Source organism: Ceratina calcarata, unplaced genomic scaffold, assembly GCF_001652005.2.
Source record: "Ceratina calcarata isolate Rehan_Ccalc_2016 unplaced genomic scaffold, ASM165200v1 scaffold59, whole genome shotgun sequence".
Classification (NCBI taxonomy): domain Eukaryota; kingdom Metazoa; phylum Arthropoda; class Insecta; order Hymenoptera; family Apidae; genus Ceratina; species Ceratina calcarata.
In genome coordinates, this window is record NW_017177130.1 from 501,803 (window position 1) to 520,466 (window position 18,664).

At 43.9% G+C, this 18,664-nt stretch overlaps 1 protein-coding gene across 5 annotated transcripts in view; it reads right to left on the reverse strand.

Moving 5' to 3' along the window:
• Positions 1-18,664, reverse strand: part of Pi3K21B (phosphatidylinositol 3-kinase regulatory subunit alpha) — a 32,715-nt gene that overhangs the window by 13,668 nt on the left and 383 nt on the right. For 3 of the 5 annotated variants that reach the window (XM_026817632.1, XM_018032795.2, XM_026817633.1), the window contains exons 2-7: positions 17,486-18,309; positions 17,293-17,406; positions 17,127-17,216; positions 17,014-17,061; positions 3,719-3,828; positions 1,567-1,701 (exon numbers count right to left, since the gene is read on the reverse strand). In XM_026817632.1, the coding sequence (XP_026673433.1) occupies positions 1,567-1,701; positions 3,719-3,828; positions 17,014-17,061; positions 17,127-17,216; positions 17,293-17,377 (468 nt within the window). In that variant the 5' untranslated portion in view covers positions 17,378-17,406; positions 17,486-18,309. Of the gene's footprint in view, positions 1-1,566; positions 1,702-3,718; positions 5,530-6,282; positions 7,489-7,617; positions 8,364-17,013; positions 17,062-17,126; positions 17,217-17,292; positions 17,407-17,485; positions 18,310-18,664 lie in introns of those variants that run through there. The other 2 variants (XM_026817630.1, XM_026817631.1) reach the window with 2 other exon arrangements.

An 18,664-nucleotide genomic window follows, 5' to 3' on the forward strand; every position in this document is an offset into this window, starting at 1 on the left:
ATAGTTATTATTTAGAAATATATATAGATATATAATATATATTAGAAATGTTTATTAGAAAAATGTTTTTTATAATTGGCTTGATTGACAATGAGTAGAAATACGGACATTAGAGGTGTGCACTGCAAGCCTTCATTTTAGAGGAAAAATTGATTGTAAATGATTTTTTCCTGACTCATCTGAATGTACATTAAACACCACGCGTGAAAATAATTTTCATTATCAATTTTCACTTATACTGTATTAAATATAAATATTATATTGTTTTCTTCAATAGCTGGGCAGAAATTGGAACGTTAATTATTTTATATCGCATCTAATCCCGCCGCGTCCAGAGAGGCGAAAGCTCTCTCTCCGAGGAGCCAGATGAGAACGCGAAAAATAATTTGCCAGCACCGCGGCCGGGGCAAGAAGCGTTTGCGTTTTGCTCACGAACGAGAGATAAGGTGCCGCGGGATAATACGTAATTCATCAAGTTGACATCCGGTGCAGTGTGCAGAGTTAATTATAAGCGCATCAATTCCGTCGAGTTCTTTCGGAGCTGAGAGATAAGCGATGCATCGTGTCTAGTGGTTGTTAAATCGTTGCGCTCCGAAGAGAATTGCGTGGGAGTCATCGTCTGTTCTAAAGCAGTTAGAATGTTTCCAACGATTGTGTTGAACCAACGGGAATTTGTTAAATGTTCATTCGCGACGCGACATATCGTTCTTTTCGGTGTTTCCAATTCGTTAGAATTCGACTCCAACGGGTTGGAAATAATTTCCGAGTGAACTTCGACCTAAGGTACGACGGGGACTCAACGAGGTTCGTTTTTTTCTTTTGGGCAGGTCTCGGATACCCGGCACGAAGGACGGTGCGAACGGAAACCGGACGATTTCTCGCACCGAAAGGATACTTCCAGACGATTTACGAGTCGATTAGCATGGTAATACGCGATTTACGCCCGAAATAGCCTTGACCAAACGAGTATTTTTATTTTCCTCGTCCGAACGCCGATCGTATCGAGACGTATCACGACTAAATTCGATCCTGGCCAGGACTCGTAACGATTCCAGCAGGACGAATTCTCGGACGAAGAAACGAGTCGCAGCATTTTATTACAGTATAAAAAAGAAATCGACGTTTATTTCGTCCCGTCGCTTAGAAACTCGACGAGCGCCGTTTATGCATACACAAAGAAATGCGTTATCACGCGTTAAGAGTAAAAACCGGCAAGAGATAATGCCGTACGTACATCTAATGCACCTACGCGAGGCCATCTTTAGAGATAAGAAAAAATATTTGTCGAGTAGATATTCCTGATAATCGATACGCGGTCCAAAATAAAGAAAAGAGGCAAGATAGAAAGAGGAGGAGGATAAAAGCGAATCAACTGTAACGCACAGCAGACGCTATAGGGCAATTACAGGGTCAACGGGCCAAGGAAAACGTCGCGTCGCGTCGTCCAGATACTCTTGAGTCGAGGTCATCGCCTTTGAGCGGTAGCCAAAAAATTTTTGATCTCCCACCAACGCGGTTCCTTCGCTCGAAACGGAGAAAGAGACAATCAAAAAAGAGTTCACTTACCATAAGTTTATCCTGATCCAAGAAAGGAAGGTCGCAACCTTTGATGTCTTTCGACTTGAAAACGTCCGCATAGCGGTAGAGATTTAGGGCAGCCATCCATTCGACCACGTTTAGAGACGTCCATTCACTCACGGGCTGTAGAAAAGACCGCGAGCACAGATTAGATTAAAATTTAATTCCAATACCGGAAGAATTATTTAAGAATTAAGAAATTAAACAAATTCCGATGTAACGAAGACTCAAGAGAATTCAATAAAAAGAAGTACTGAGTATTCGATTCTACATTTTTATTCCTCAGAATCAAGACAAAATTTATTTTAATGTTAGTTTAAGATACAATGGCTCCAAAAAGTGTTGAATCACTTTTAAAAATGGAATAACTTTTTTAATATTGAACCAAACGACATAATTTTTTAAAAGGCTTCATTTACTATGTAATGTGCAAAAAGATTTCAAATTGCGAAGAAAAAAATGAACGTGTTTTTTTAACTTTTTTATTGGGGTCTCCAAAAAAAGAAGTCCTCATTTTATTCAGAACAATCTCTCGTTGGTATAAAATTCCTTAAAAGCATAGTAACTACAATTTTTCGGGACACTATACACATAGAAACTATCTGCCAGTGAGACGAGAGTATCTAGCTTTTCAATTAATCAACTTCTCGTCTTACCTCGTCGTTTCTATAATTGAAACCGAGTGTCGAGGGAAAGCGAAGAAAGCTCCAAGTTCAATTTCAATAAAAGGCATCATCGAAATTCATCGATCACCCTCGAAACTTGTTTACCGGAAGCAAATATTCATGTCTTCTCCACGTTCAATCACGAAAAGCTAAGATTAGAGAGAACTGGCGCGACAGAAACAAGACGACAATGTGATTCTACATACGTACGTCAGTAACACGTCGAGTCTGCTTCGATAAAGCGAAAGCGTAAATATAAAGGAAAAAAGAAAATGTAACCTTCCCTCGTTTATTTTAAATGTACGATCGTGACGGAACGTAATCGCGATGATCTATATTACAAGAAGCGGCTTATAAGTCGATCTCCTGCGAACAATTTACGCTATCCGACCATTTTTCGTTTCGCTTTTGGGATCTGTCGCGTCGCGTTGAAAAATAGGCCTCTTTCGGTTTCGTCCAACGGGGACATCGAATCTAAAAATGTGATTACAATCGCACGTTCAGCGAAACAAGAATCGTGAACGTGTACTGTTTCGCGAAACGGACGTTCTTTCGTTTTGCTTGGCGCTAAGTCGAGACTTGCGGCGCAAAAACTTCCTGTCCGTCAAGTATTATCACGTGCATGAAGTCGCCGTTCCCGTGTTCACCGGAATTCGTAAATAGTGGGAGCATGTAATAAATGTCCCAATATCCACGTCACGATTTCCACTCACTACCCTTTTTTCATAATGTCATGTTAAACCGGTGAGTAGAAATTGTGAAGCGAATAGATATTGGAACATTTACTATATACGACCAAAATTAATAGAAAAGACTAGATGGAAGAAAGGAAAATCTCAGCAGTGCCTCCGACGAAGACCATCGATAAAAACAAATGGATTCGAACACTCGAGATCTTAACAGCGCTAATAAAGAGATTCAGTAGTTTCTCGAAATTTTATTCAGGCATGCTATGATTTGGGTCAACACTACGCCATAGGATTTCGAACGAGTAGGACCCATTCTGTGCGCGATATGTTTCGAGTAGCCACTGGGACAGGTAAATGAGAAGAAAACGGCTGTTCTAGACCCGTTACGCTTCGAAGCGCCACACCGCGTTGCAGACTAATTCACGACTTATGCAAATCAACCAGAAACACAAAGATTAGACGTCGAACCAGTTGGTTCACCTTCGAAGGCGAGCAACATAAGCGTGGTGAATAATTTTCTTTATAAATCATAACATTTCTATCAGCGTGATATGAAATTACACGTTTTCTCCTCTGAGTCGTCATTGCTTTATAATCGTTTCGACAACGTTCCAAACAGAATATCACGTCGTTAATATCTTTTTTGTTAAAAATAGGAAGCGAAGTACGATAGTTCACTGTCGATTAGGATTAATCGCTCAACAGCGCGCGTCCCGTGTCATGCGTCAAATAACGAATAAACAAATAAACAACTGAAGTAACAGATAATGAGCGATCGGTACTGACCTTATCCTTGTCGAGAACCTGGCCCGGTAGCACGTGACCCTTGCTGCTCCATTGGCAGAGGTGCTGCCCACTGTACTCCGAGCAGACCACGTGGAAGCACGCATGGCACTCTGGAGGACATAGAGAACCGCACATGCAACAGCACAAATTACGCTTGGCGGCTGGCTGAAGGCCGGCTCCCGTGTCCTTCTCAAGGGCACGAGAGGGCCAGCCACCGTTGCCGGAGCCCTCGTGACCGACTGAATTCGAATAGGTGCCTTCCTCTGCCACTAAGTCGTTAACACGACCGTTCACTGAGCCCGATTCACTGTGCCGCGGGACGACGTCGTCGTTACACGGGCACAATTGCTGATGAAAAGAGATCACCTTCGCGCAGGGGAAGAGCCCGCTCGGCCACAGCCGCGCGAATTCCTCGCCGCTTACGATCGGCAATCGCGGCGGCGCATTTTTTAAAGCCCAATTTCGTCGGAATTCTTCCGTGATCACGCTCAATCGAGACTTGAGAATATTCTGCCTCCGATGTAATGGAGCATTCGCGAGACTCGCGGAATTCGGCGAGGCAAGGACGCTAGGAGTCGAGGGAGAAGACGAGGAGACAGTGTTGCCGACGGAATAGGTAGATTGTTGATTAACGGTCGACGAGTATCGTTTGAGCAAGGACAGTGCAACGGTTTCCCTGGGTCTGATCGATTCGGGAGACGACGGTAACTCGTTGGCGGGCACGGTTTTATTCGAGCAGGGTATGCTGGCGTTGTTGGCCGTGATCGTGATAGTGTTCTGAAGATCATTGTAAGTTCCGTTGCTGACGACACCGTGAAAATTACGCGGCTGTGTTATTTGTCTAGGATGCAGTTGCAAACTCGGGACGATCGGCGAGGTAGCGGAATTCGCAGGGATGGTGGACGTCGAAGGAACGGCGGCGTTCGCCGAGCCAGCGCCTTTACGGAGCATGTAATTGTCCGCGTCGACGGCTAGGAGCCGTGACATAGCCGTGGATTTGGCCTTAGTGTCATCGTTAGGGCTCCCTTTGGGCGATACTTTGCTCGTGTCCGTCCTGGACTTCGTTTCGGCGATCTCCTCGTGTTCCTCCTTGTCCGCGTACCCCACGACCGCCGTTATCGGGCTAAAGGGATCGTGTACCCTGCCGTGTAAGGTGACTGCAGGCTGCACCTGCGAACCAGCGGTTGCAGCAGCTGCAGCGGATGCACTCGACGCCCGCTTCATCGCTGAGACCAATCGCAACCATTAAATCTTTACCAACGACTGAGTCTTCCACGTATTAAACGCTACGGTGGTCGTTGAGGGAGTCTACGCGGGAGTTGCTGCTTTCCGGCGAGTCCTGAGCCTCGCTCCACCGACACGAATCACCCCTCATATCGTCAGCGCCTCTCTCACGATCCCGCGTTACGCCGTCCGATCAAGGCGACTCTTGTTCTACTTGTTTTTCTTCTTCCTCTTCTTCCTCTGCTCCCGGTCCTCCAGAGAACAGACTCCTGCTACCGGCAGATTCTCTGGTGTTAAGAACGTGAATGCACCGATCGACTCGCGTTGCAAGATCACTCGCATGTCGTTAATGATCGCTTCAGTGATCGATGAGCAGACTTCTATTCCTTAGAAGCACGAGCGCTACTACGTTTCTCACGATCGACGTACGATGACGCGCGATCTACGATTTTCCGAGTTTCGGTCGAAACATTTCTTCGCTTAAAACCAGCACTGTCCAATCATCGCGTTGTTAATTACTGATCAGGCACAGAAGAAACGTGTCGTTTCGTATTCGACAGTTAGCTTATCGTCGTCTACGTAGATATCTTCGGGAAGAAAAGATTCCACTCGGTATTAGTATGAAGAGCGACAGACAGATAGAGAAAGACAGCGAGAGAGAAAGAAAGAGAGGGACGGAGATTAAGAGAACAAGAGAAGATCCGTTGATTTTTTGTGGATAATCACATCTCGGTCAGTCCGACATGATTCCAAGACGTGATACACGTCGCGTTGTCAACTTTCTTTCGTGCTTTATTATTAATATACTCCTAACGTAAACGTAAAAGAAAAAACGGAACGTGAAGAGAGATGAAAAGAGAGAGTCGCTCCCGTGGGTGTGACCTCGTGTAAATTCGTTTTCCATAAATCTCACTCCTACCACACTCTCTCTCTCACTCTCTCTCTCTCTCTCTCTCTCTCTCTCTCTCTCTCTCTTTCGTACGCGCACACACGACCTTTGTATAAACGCCGAGATTCGCTGAGCCGAACGAAACCGGTTTCAAGCAACGACACCGAACGATTTTCAATGTAGTCCCACGAGCGCGTAAGTATAGACGAGAACAGAGATCCTCGCGGGTTATTCGAAGGAGTAATTCCAGATGATCTTAGAATGGTCTCTTTCGTCGATTAGACCGGGTCTGTTAAACCGATAGAACCGTACAACGTTTCCTGCTCCCGCGCGCATGCTCCAGATCGAATCGGTCGTCGATCGAGCGACACGCGCACGACTCGATCTCCAATTTACAATGCTTATTGCAGAAGATGCTTCTCCTTTCGTATCGTTTTCGCTCTGCACTAACCTCTCTAACTCTTGATAAACGGTCCTCGTGTCTCTTTCGGCGATTTCTTGATGAGAAGATGATGGCGGATATGAGAAGACCGCTCGTTGCTCCGGATCTTCGTAACCTTCGTCGTGGTTAATTATGGCGAAACAACGGACTGCAGTCTTGGTAGCATACGTAAATTCGAGACGAGCTAGATATAGTTTCAAACAAGTTCTCGAGTTGCAACGATAGACAGAGAAGAGGCCAATCGTTCACGTTAAAAATGTGCTCGTCTAATCTCGAGGGGCTCACCGACTCGCTCTTTTTTCACGTCGCACGGGGACTCCGCGACTAATTTCGTCTGTTAAAGAAGCTCGCACTCCATTCTTGATCGCACGATAAAATCAATGGTCGCTGTATCCATCGTCGCGTAACAAAGAATCGATATCAATTCAAACGATCCGCGCACATATCACCGATCACGATACGGAACATGCTCGCGCTTGCCCTTATCACTACCACCAGAATTCTGCGACTGCTGCGTCTCCGCGGGCCGTCTCGCGTTCTTCCTCCTCGAAAGGTCGCTGTGGAGTCGCTTTACCAGCAACGAATCAAAACATTTGGTCGGTAAAGTAGCACGGGACGAAAAATCGTCGCCCCTTTTTTCAGACCCCGCGTATATATTCACCTTGATAGACGAGATCCGTAGACGAATAATCTTAATTACTCTTGCAAGTTATTTTCCAGCGAATATTTGGAGGAATCTCGAAAAAACGGTCTGATCGATGGAATTACTTTACCAGTCGGGAGCTACGGAACTTTTACACTGCACTTGGAACGCCGGACAATTGAGAGGTTTTTTATTTTCGTAAAAATCTAGTCGCGTCAAATTCTATTCGCTCTCTGATCAGTTGACACCGGAATACCGGCATATACGTGCCTGCTCCCAGAAGCAGCGCACGCACAGGATGGAAAAGTCCACTGGGCACTGCACTTTTTGCACCGGCAGCCTGCACCACGCGCACACCTGCACACACGACCACACACACACGTCACTTTCCGCGCGTATGTACGTATGTGCACGACGACACCTATCTACCCATCTGTCTCTTTCCCTCGCGATATCTTCCTTTCTCTCTTTCTCGATCGTCGTGTCGTTCCTTCACTTTTCTCGTCACACTCGCAAGCTCACTCTCACTCTTCCTCTCTTCCACCTCTTTTCACTCACTCACTCACTCACTCACTCACTCACACTCACACTCACACTCTCTCTCTCTCTCTCTCTCTCTCTCTCTCCCTCTCCCCTCACATCGCTTGTTTCTCTCTCTCTCTTTCACTATCACGTTGGCTCTGCACAGCCGGTCTACGTACCAACTATCAACCGTGGTGCCTAACTCCTGAACCCTTTGCTTCTTTTTCAATCCCTCCTCTCTATCGTCCACTCTTCCGTTTCCCCGTCGATCTAAACGATGGAACAAGTTTATTCCTCGCGAATGTATGAACAACGTATCCGAGCTCTCGGCTTTCACTCGATGGCAGTCCAGTGCCTCCGATTCTCCTTACGAAGCACACACCGAGTTTAGAGCAGCACCACGAATTTTCCGTGCGATCACCGGTCACGTACCACGATACTTGGCATGGATACTCTTTTCTCTGGTTGTCGGATTCTGCCTCCCTTTTCCTCCCTCTCTCTTTTTCTGACCTTTTCCTCTCTCTCTCTTTTTTTCTGTACGCGTTTCTTTCGTCTCTCCACCTTTGCCGATTGCTGTCCAAGTACGACGGTACATAAAACTTGACTTTACCACGCTCCGTCCCGTTCGGTGCACTTCTCTCCTCTCTTCGTTAATGTTCTCGTCGTCGTCGTCGCCGACCGCGAATCATACATCTACGCGGACGATTCCCAACCAGAGAAGATATCTCCGGCGGCTCGGCGTACAGCTGACCGGCCGGTCCGCCAAGTTCGGTCAATAGCCATAGCAGTCGCAACTTGCCGAGGGTTGCTCGTGCTCGATCGTCTGCGTTACAGCTCGGCTGTTCCCGTCTCGTTTCGGCTCTTCCCGTGGCCTTTATGCGAGCCACCTCCGTAGATAGCGACTACCAGGCCCCCGGGTTTCCTACCCGATCGAAGCGGCTTCGCGGAAATTCCTCGACCATTCTCTCCGCGTTCTCGGCTTACATGCTTCTCACGCTCTCACGGGGGTCTCTTCGTCTTATTCCACTTCGAATAGAAACAGAGTTCGCTCTCCTCGAAGCGAAGACAGTATGTACGGCGCCGTACGCGCTTCTGCCCCTCCCTCTCTACTTCTTTCTCGGTCTTACCAGGATTATCAGTAGATTTAATGCGTACAGCTTATGAATCGAGGGACACGAGTGGGCATGATACGATCATCAAAATTGTGCTACCGCTTGGCCGGTGGCAGAGGCTGACACAGTTTCCATAAAACCAACAACGCGATTCTTCCTATTTCTTATTGTAAACGTTCAATAATTAAAACGCGTCTGGGAGTTCGTGAAAAACCACCATCGAATTACAATCGGTCTGGCAACCCAAGCTTATTCTTATCTCGGACCAGCTACGATAAGTCTACCGAACAGGGACATCCGAAGTTTCCAAGCGTACGTGTAGTCAAATAAAGATCCGGGTTAAACAGCTGATATGAAAGTTACGCACGAGGAAAAAAGCCCGATCGCGCGTTTTCGTTCGTGACTAAATCGAGCTGGACCAATTTCGTAGCGTTAGCATTTCTAGCTACATGTCTCGTTTAAAAAACGTGTCATTCCTTGATGATCGTTTGTGTCGAGCGTAAGTTCCCTATTCGTTCATTCGAACTTCCAAAGTAAGTTAGAAGTCACGTTCGCTTCGAACGTGTTAAATATATCGGGATCCCGTCTACGAAGTACGTCGAAATGAAAATCGCTTCTCTCCAGAGGAAAGAGTACGAATCAAGAATCGTACGCTTTCCTTCCTCTTCGATAGCGTCGTAAATGCCAATACCAGCGGGGCTGGAATCACGTTTCATTTTTTACGAGCAACCTTCGTTCTGGTTATTGTTATTGGCAAAACAGTGCGTGAGGGGAAAAACTCGAATACGTAAGTACGCACGTGTCGCGTCGAGGGTGCTTCCGTCTACTTGAATCATATCAAAGAATATCGCGTATCTACTCGAAAGGGAAGAAAAGGACGCGAAAGTGAAAAGCGAATATCCAAAGTAAAAGAGAGGAAACGATGCGATATACGTAAGGATCCCCGGACGCTGTATGATCGAATGCGGTCGCGCAAGCGCTTCTCCCTCGTGTGTCCTATTCAAGGTCACAGTACAAACAACCCAACCCTTCGGTGTACCAACCCTTCGTATCGTGCAGCGCGAAAGAACCGATCGATTTCGCGTCGACAAGCCAATTGTTACCTCATCTCACGATGTAACACGACTTCCAGATAACACGTTGGCAAAGTGAATTTCGATCGATCAATCACTTCCCCAATTTATTTCCCCAGAGTTTCATTCTCAGTTTTCCGAAAACCTTAGGAATCTGGTTGAATGCATTTGCCTTATTATCTGTGTATATACACTCCATTTTTCTGGTCATTAATACCAAAGTACTTATACAGAATAAATAAATATAAGCTATCATTTCTTGATTTTCACAATGTCTATTCGAAAGGAAGAATGGATTTAATACGACCAGCATTTTTTTTTTAAAGATGGATATCATGAAAGCGGAGACATCCCTACCCTACAGGAAGGAGAGTAGAATACAGACAAGCAATTATAGGCAATACTATTCAGTTTGTTCTTTTTAAAGATGAATACCATGAGAGCGAATTCTAACTATCGCCGTTACCGCAAGAATCGCATACTAGAACAGTGGTATGTTTTAAATCAGGTCGAAAGAGGCGCGGCGCACTTTTCACGCGCGTTATTAGATATCTCTATTGCCTTGCCTGATAACTTTCAACTATACGATCGATGAATAAAATCCATTTAGCCGAATGTGTTAAAGCATAATGTACTACAATGAAATGTAATATTTGAACTTCGTATTTTCGCATTTCCCAGATCGGTATTGAATTATACGTAAAAAAGGACAATTATGGATTGAATGCAAAGATCAATTAACACTATATAGACTCCAATACTGAAAAACAAGACCGCGTATCGAGACGACTCGGAAAAAAATGAACAGTCGATACGTAGTAGAAAAACGGTCAAGCCTTATGTCGAAGATACAGCTTCCAGCCGAAAGGCCTAATGTCTCAAAATTTTTTTCGTTCTATGTGAGTTTCATAAATTTTGCATCATAAATGTAGCGTGTATTGTATTCTTGAAAGTTCAAACTTCTTCATGGTTTCCGGACATTGAGTACTTCGTCTCTAATAAAGAGCCGTACGTATAATTTTCCTGATTGATCAAGTGCGTTGATGTCCGAGAAGTGCGCGCGGGAGATCGACAGATCGGCAGCAACACACGCAAATCCGAGCACATCGAGGGCCAATTATAAAGAGGACCTTGTCATCATCTCTCAATTCCCGCATGCAAATTTTATCTCGACGCACTCGAACGCGACCGTGTAGCGTAGCGCGTATCAAACGATATAAGTAAACAGAATCGAGAATTTTTTAGTGCCGCTCTAATTCAAGCCGATTAGTCGCGAGAATTTAAATGGACATTGCGATAACGATAGACGGTATTGTACTTCTATCTGCTCAGTACACGGTGGTATCAGCCTGCTCGGGACCACTCGAAGAATGTTTATCGACACGATAGAGTGGAGCCTTTATTGAATGTAAATAATAGAGTATCGGCGTTGTCGATGCTTGCAACTTCGAGTGCACAAATTTTTCCTCGACGCGTGTAATCTGACAATGAGCGATTTACCAGTCAGACACGTGGAAGACGAATAAACGTTTCACGCGATTGTAAAACCGCTCGGTCGCGTCGTCGGTTCGTGTACGTAACCCGACGTCGCTCCCCCTTCGCTTCCGTCGATGTTTAAACACGAAGTACGTGACGACGACACGCACCGGTGCATCCGTATAATATGAGAGCCAGAACCTACAGCTGATATTTTTTATTCTACTCTTCCGACTGCTTCCGATATTTATTCATACCCGAAATCGCACGATGCGCGCGTGAACATCTAGGCGACCGGTACGATTTATTTCAAAAATCGATTATGTGTATGCTCCAGGGTTAGGAAACGTGATTACGCAAGCATGTAAATTTGAGCAAAGATTTTAATTAATGCCGTGTCTTTTAACCGGTGATGCATTCGAGATTCAATCGAAAAGAACGACTAATTACGATCCGATCGCGCGATGTCAATCTAAAGTACAGCCACGTATGTATATACGGACACAGACATAATAGGAAACGTAGGCGGTTGATTCTCGGTAATGAGAAGAGTTATACAGCGGCGTTACGCAATCGACAAAATTGCGAGTGCCGCGACGGTAATAATTAACAGCCAACGTAATTGTCGAACGGAAAGCGGTCGCTGAGAAACGTGCATACGTACATACATGTACATACGTATGGACGTACATACGTGCTCGATCGACGAAACGCGAATCGCGTGCACGCGACCTTCGGTTCGTGCATCTTTGCACGTATGCATCTCGACGCGTTACGTTTATGAGTGACTCGCACGGTAGATCGCGGACTTCATTTCCGCCGAAGAAATCGTTCCAGCGAGAATTGTCCATGAAATTTCCTAGATGCGCCCGACGCAGGTACGTATAATCGGAACATCAACGTTTCAATCTCAATCAGAAGATATCGTGGCTCCGTCGTTTCGATTCGACGAGAATAAGAATAGAACCAGGTGAACCACATCACCGGCAACCCTTTACCCAACAGATTATTCTCCTTGCGTTAGCTTCATTCTTTACCCCGGGAATCCCAAATTTCCCATAGCAACGTGGTGATGCACTTCATTACCAATGATCCATAAATCAATGCAGCTCCATTGCGTATATCCCGGGAGTCTATGTATCGAATGTATCGATGCAACTGTGCCGTGTCTCTACGTCCACGTTTCAATCTCCGAAATGCAAATTGATCGGAATAAAAAATAACAGATCCACGTCTCGTGTTACGCGATGGCCAACAGCACAGGAAATTAATAAAAAAAAGTGGCCGCGCTTAACAGATTTCATTCGACTGTTGCTGTCGTCTTTTAATCCTGTAATTCCACGATTTATCATCGGATTACGCATGCTTCCAATTCAACCGAAAGTCCATTTTTACTGCTCTCTGTTTGATTCAAATGTATTTATAAAAGTATAGAGCGATCGAAGAATTGTAAGAAGATACACATGTAGCGAAACGAAAAATTTTCCATTTGTACAAATGATTCTTTCATAGACACTTAAGCACGTATATTTTATGGATCAATTATGCGGTAAAAATAGCAAGATCATTGTGAGTGTGTAAAATAATAAGGAAGACAATGGAAGAGAACGATGAATGAATTTTCACTGTCTGTGAAGGGCAAATGTAGGCGAGCCGCGGAGAGAAATAGGCGCACTTACTCCCGACGTCGTGGTAATGGAACGTACGTGCGAAGTTATCCATCGACCACGAGGAGGTTTATTAAAACAGACGAGTCCGACGCATTTCCATCGTCCATCAATTTGAATTCGCGCGTGTACCCGAGACTTTCTCACACCGCTCGCGTAATGCGAATAGCAAAAGGCATACCAGAACTAGCAACGCGGAGCGAATGAAATCAGTCTGAAATATGGGGTTGGGACAAAAAAGTCTGTGAGAAGAGACAGGAGTAGCCGTTATTTCGAATGGACGAAAGTTCATGATCGAAAGAACGAGGAAAGTTCACTTCAAGGAAGTGAACAAAGTTCCGCCTGAAATAAATCAAACGAATTCAACGTATGGAGAAACGGAACGAGTGGTCTGAGAAAATACGAGGCTAAGATTCAAGGTGGAGAGATAAGAAAAAAAAAGTGTAAGGACACGGAAAGCGGGTGAACGGGTTGGTTTGGGAAACGTGAAAGAGCGGCGCGGGTACATGGTCGAAGGTGTTCCGAAAGAGGGAACGTTCGCCTATGCTCGAGGTGGACGAGTTAATTTTAGTTTAGTCGACCAACTTGATACGAGGAGCTCGCGTACGAGTACTGATGCACGAACATAAGTAGACGCTTGAATACGAGACGTATAAACATACATGCATATGCATCGTAGGAAAGGACTGGCTAAACGTGACTTATTCAAATGTACCTATACTAGACGGAAGATTACTGATCTTCCCAGTCGCAGAATTTACTTCCGAGATTCCCGATTCTTGAACGACGTGTCACCGAGCACAGGACTCGAGATCGTCTACGTGACTCAACGCGGTGATCCCACGTGTTTATCAGCTATACTATGTAGATATGCAACAGTCGCTTGCCGTACAAATCAGTCATTTGGAGATACGAGAATAATGTCTGTACTTTAAACCGAGAAAGACCGACGTCAAAAAATGATACGTTCGCGCAATTAAAATACTTCGATTTATCCACGAAGAAATGTTTAAGTTCTCATGATCACCGATACTTCGGGAATTCGTTTCATTGACGTAGATCGCTCGATGTACTACTCGGTATTATCTTGACATTCGTATTTTCTCCACACATGCATCGCACGTATTTACATAGAATAGTCGACCGTTAAGTTTAACCGGATGATACTCGTAGTGTAAGTTGAGCAGCTGCGAAAGGCTTCCGTTTCGTAGTCAAAGTGCATTCGAATCAGCCGTGTAAATGGGGCGGGTAAGGGGGGTTCGAGGCCGTTCGGATTGAAATCATTCAATTAAGGTCACACAGCCGGCGGAACGATCGTCGAGTCCGGAATCGAGCGACGAACGCAGATGAGACACTTTCCCCCTGGTCCTTTTTGGCATCAATCGACTGACAATGAGACGAGCGACCGGTCGACTTGACGTAAGATCGTCGACGATCGAGCCGTTATCGGGGGGAGCATCGTACCTCGTATCGAAGCAATACAGCGAGACCAGCAGCGAGAGATACGGAAATTAAATGGACGATAAGAATGTACAGGGCGTTCTCCATAAACGGATTGAATACAAATCAGACGATGGAAGGTCGGCATACCTGTGCGAATAATGTAAAGTCACGGGCGAACACGACTAAATGAACGTGAAAGTGCGAGGCTTAAGTGACAATGAAAATGAGATTCTCTCGATTTCTCGAAACTGCGCGTCGACTCGAGGCTCGGATTAGTTTAAATAAAAAAAAGAACCCCAAAAACTCGAGCAACCGTGTTAGGCGGAAATCGAGGAAACGAGAAGAGGGTGGAAAGCGGCAAAAGGGCTGAGCGCTTGCGCGACGTGCTCGTTTCCATGGCTTCGTTCGTTTCACGTAGCAACAGGAGGACTTTTGACCCCGTTCGATTGTCCTTCGGAACAACTTGATGCCTCATCGTTTTCTCCCGCTTTGTCGACCGAGAGTAGTGAAAACGTATCGTTAAACCTAAGTTAGGCGATGCTCTTCCTCAAGCTTATCGCTTGTGTCACCTTCAAAGAGCGAGTGTTCCATCGCTAGCGGATGCTTTTTTGTTCTCGTAGTTTATGATAATGAGGAAGCGTATACCAATTAAAAATCAAAATAGCAAGGAAAAAAAAATGATTCACCACTTCATAGCGAAATTGAGACCTTTAGATGCACTTAAGAAACGTCTGTCCAAATTATGTACGATAAATTATCGGAAATCAATTGGGAGTGGCGCACAAGTCTAATTTTACCAGTAACGATCCGCAAAGGAAATCGTGATAAGAATATTAAATAACAGTTTGCGGGCCAGGCTCGGTGTCGAACAGAATAATTTCACTACCGCCTCACAATATTATTTATCCGAATCACGTTTTAATTCAATAACAAAGTTATGCATCCCCTTGGCAAGAGGCTAATCTTTAAATATGCTCTGAGAACGAACAGTCATCCTGCGTTCGAAGTTAAAATCCGAAGGACATACCGTAACAAACGTAGGTCGTGGAAGGATACAAGTTGTTCAAACTAAGACCAATTCCCTTCCATGAAAGTAAAATGCACATGAAAAAGAATCCTAGCCAAATGATTTCAAAGAAGCATAGACGAAATTAATTACTTAGTGCAATTCAAACTTGATAGAGAATCAAAAGAATTTTACAGTAGAATTGTTAAAGAAACACGATAGATCGATCGTATTATTTCAGACCATTTTAAAGATCGAAAATAAATCTGTTCCTCCTGTTAAGAAGATAGATGATCGATCGAAGTGCAAACGTAGGCGAGCATGTCAGCGCAGTTAAATGACCTACGTAACCAACTGCACCGATCATCTTCAAGGACCGCGACTGCGATCAACCTGAATGATTAGGACGATGAGCATAGCGAAAGATTAAAGCCCCGCTAAACTGACGGGAACCTTTCGTATGTGTCCAGTGCCTAGATTGGCAGTTTATTACGCGTGATCGCGGTTACATCAGCCGTATCGCAGATTTTTGCTTACTGTACTGTGGCACGTTTGCGCCACTGCCGATGCGACACCGCTGTGCAAGTGAAAAAGTGTTCGCCGATGAGAGCGGTCGGAGCTCGGCATCGCGCACGCAGCACAATGATAGTTTTCTTTTCCGAGCACGAAACCCAATGAAACATAAGTAATTTCGTTCGCGTAGTTGCCAGGCTATGATGTTTGCCCATAGCTCGGTGTCGGCATGCACACCGATTTACTCTCTCGCGCAGAACGAAGAAACACTCTGTTCATTTACTCCGATGCTCGCTAATTTTGTATCCGTGCATACGTGACGAGTAGTCTATATTGGACATGTACGCTCCACGATGGTAGAGGAATTATCGTGAAATGATTCTGGAGTTGCGTATAACGTTAGTGCACCATCGGTCGTATTGAGATGATAGATACAAATTAACTGGAGTTTGATAAACAAAAGTAGATTCGCGAATAAACGAAAATAAATTAATTAAAAATTTACAAGATCACTGCGACAAAATACGCTGGGAAGAATGATAATCTAATTCTCGCTTAGCAATAAAACAATTAAAGAGCGATATTATTAATAGACATTAAGAAGATAATAATATTGATCCGATATAGACCGACGTAACGGAGATAATTCGACAGATATAAAAAAACGTAATGTAAAAATTGAAATGACATAAGGGTAAAGTTTGTCAGAGTAAGTACGTTCCTGGGTCGTACGATAGCAAAGCGTCGGCAGTGGGGAGATGGGATATAGGAGAGGGTTGTGGAGTTTCAGAAAAGAAATTGCCGGCCGAGCTAGAAACAAACGCGAGGTAAGGCGAAGGGGGACACGATAACACGCCACTTGAAATCACCGCGAGAGCATGTGTTACTATGCTACAGTGTCGCCTGCGACGGTGATCGGGGAAACGATGATGAACTCCCGTTATCGCCTGATTTACCTTCGAGGGTAGGAGGGGATACGTTATCGCGGATTTTTTAAATGCCCCGTAGGAGCCTTGATTTCCACATTTAATTTCTAACAATTCAAATCTCCCAATACGATTTTCAAGCTAGATGTTCGAAATAAAAATTAGGAATCCTACATTTCAGCTGTATTTCTTCCAGATTCATTTAATCTCAACTATAGTTTAAATGCGTTATCGCTTAAAACTGAGCCTGGAAAATTATTTCGCGTTGTATGGATCTACGCGTGACACAAACGATCATAAGACTACTTATGTTGTCATAGTCAATTATCTCTGTCAATGTAAACAGTGAGAAGACTTACCTTGGCATTTAACGCCGACTCTTCCAGTGCCCCACACATAATCTTCACCTGTAACGATAATTAATGAAATAAAGTCATTAAAAATTTGATACGTGAGCTAATGTAATACTTACAATGCTTACAAAGGACAGGAGTTAAAAAATATATATCTATGAGAACGTGATTATTCCTGAGTTTTGAGTTAGTAGATTCGGCTGGATACACTGTAACAGAAGCAATAGATTAAGACACATTTTCAACCTGCTTTTTCTACTATATTTCATATGTATTATCAAGTACCGTATGGCCCATTGCTGAGAGTTACATAAGACGACTCGTCTTCATTATGAGAGTCTAAATACGGCGATAAATTTCCTTTCAGCATTAGGAATTGCTCACGTGTACCTGTAGTGTCTGCAAACAAAATATCTCTGATCGATCGATTTTTCAACTATAAACGTTGAAATATAGAAGGGAAATTGTAAGGTCGTACCGGTACAAAATCTTGTTCTTAGCTCTACAGTTGCTTTCGCACATGAACACTCCCCTTCCTCGAAAATGTGTATACGTCGTCCAAAGTCAATTAGAATCACATTAACTCTTCGCGTTCTCCATTGAAAAATATATTGGAGTTAACTCATTTCTCAGTCGTACCTCGTATGCGAATGCGAGTAATTTTGCACAACGTTGAATCACAGAACATAATCCTTCCTGATAGTTGTGCATCCTCTTCTCAGATTTAAAACATTTTTACGTTGCCTCCGTTACTTCATTGATTCTTATTCCGCGTGTGATGCATACTGTTTGAGAGTATTTCTAACTGTTTGAGCATCGTTTAAACAATGTATCCCTTTACAAGCAAAAGAATATCTCCTCGTGGAACTGATTTGATTCTTCGACCGATTACATCGAACGGCACAACAATTATCGAAACGTTACAGTAACTCTTGTTTAAGGCTATTCACATGTATAGATAAAATAATATTTAAAAATCTTGCTCGATAAATATATATATATGTATATGTATAGTGTGTATATAGATATATATGTGTATATGTATATACAGCAACGAATACAATGATGAACTGCAATGATGCTGAGAGCGTCGGTTTTCGTGAACACCCAAAATCCATCAAAGTAACTTGATATGAACACAATGATAACTAGTCATGCACAACAGTGTGATGCATCATGATTCCATCATTCTTCTTCGCATTTCTTTCGTGGAAATCCACAATTCAAATGTACTTCTTTTATTTGGATCTTTGTTTCATGCCGTTTCATATCCACAAACACCCTTCAATCCCAGTGCACTTCCTGTAACATAAACGAAGATTTTTAAACCTTTTCATTTACATCGATAATATTATAACTATGTGGTCAACTCAGAACTACTCGCGTTTGAATTTTTGTTTTGTACAAATGAAAAAAAATGAAGATCATACAATGAAAGCAACCAACATAGCAGCTAATAAAAGTGATCTATCATTGTCACTGAAATACCGTAAAACCGTTAAATTTGTTTATAATCCGTTACACTATAAAATACGAACGTAAACATTACGATAACTCGGGTTAATCACATGGAGATTCATCTACACGCTTTAAATCGAACGAGACCGCATACGCCTTCGCGCAGTTACAGTCTACGAAAGTTTGCTAAGTAAATAAT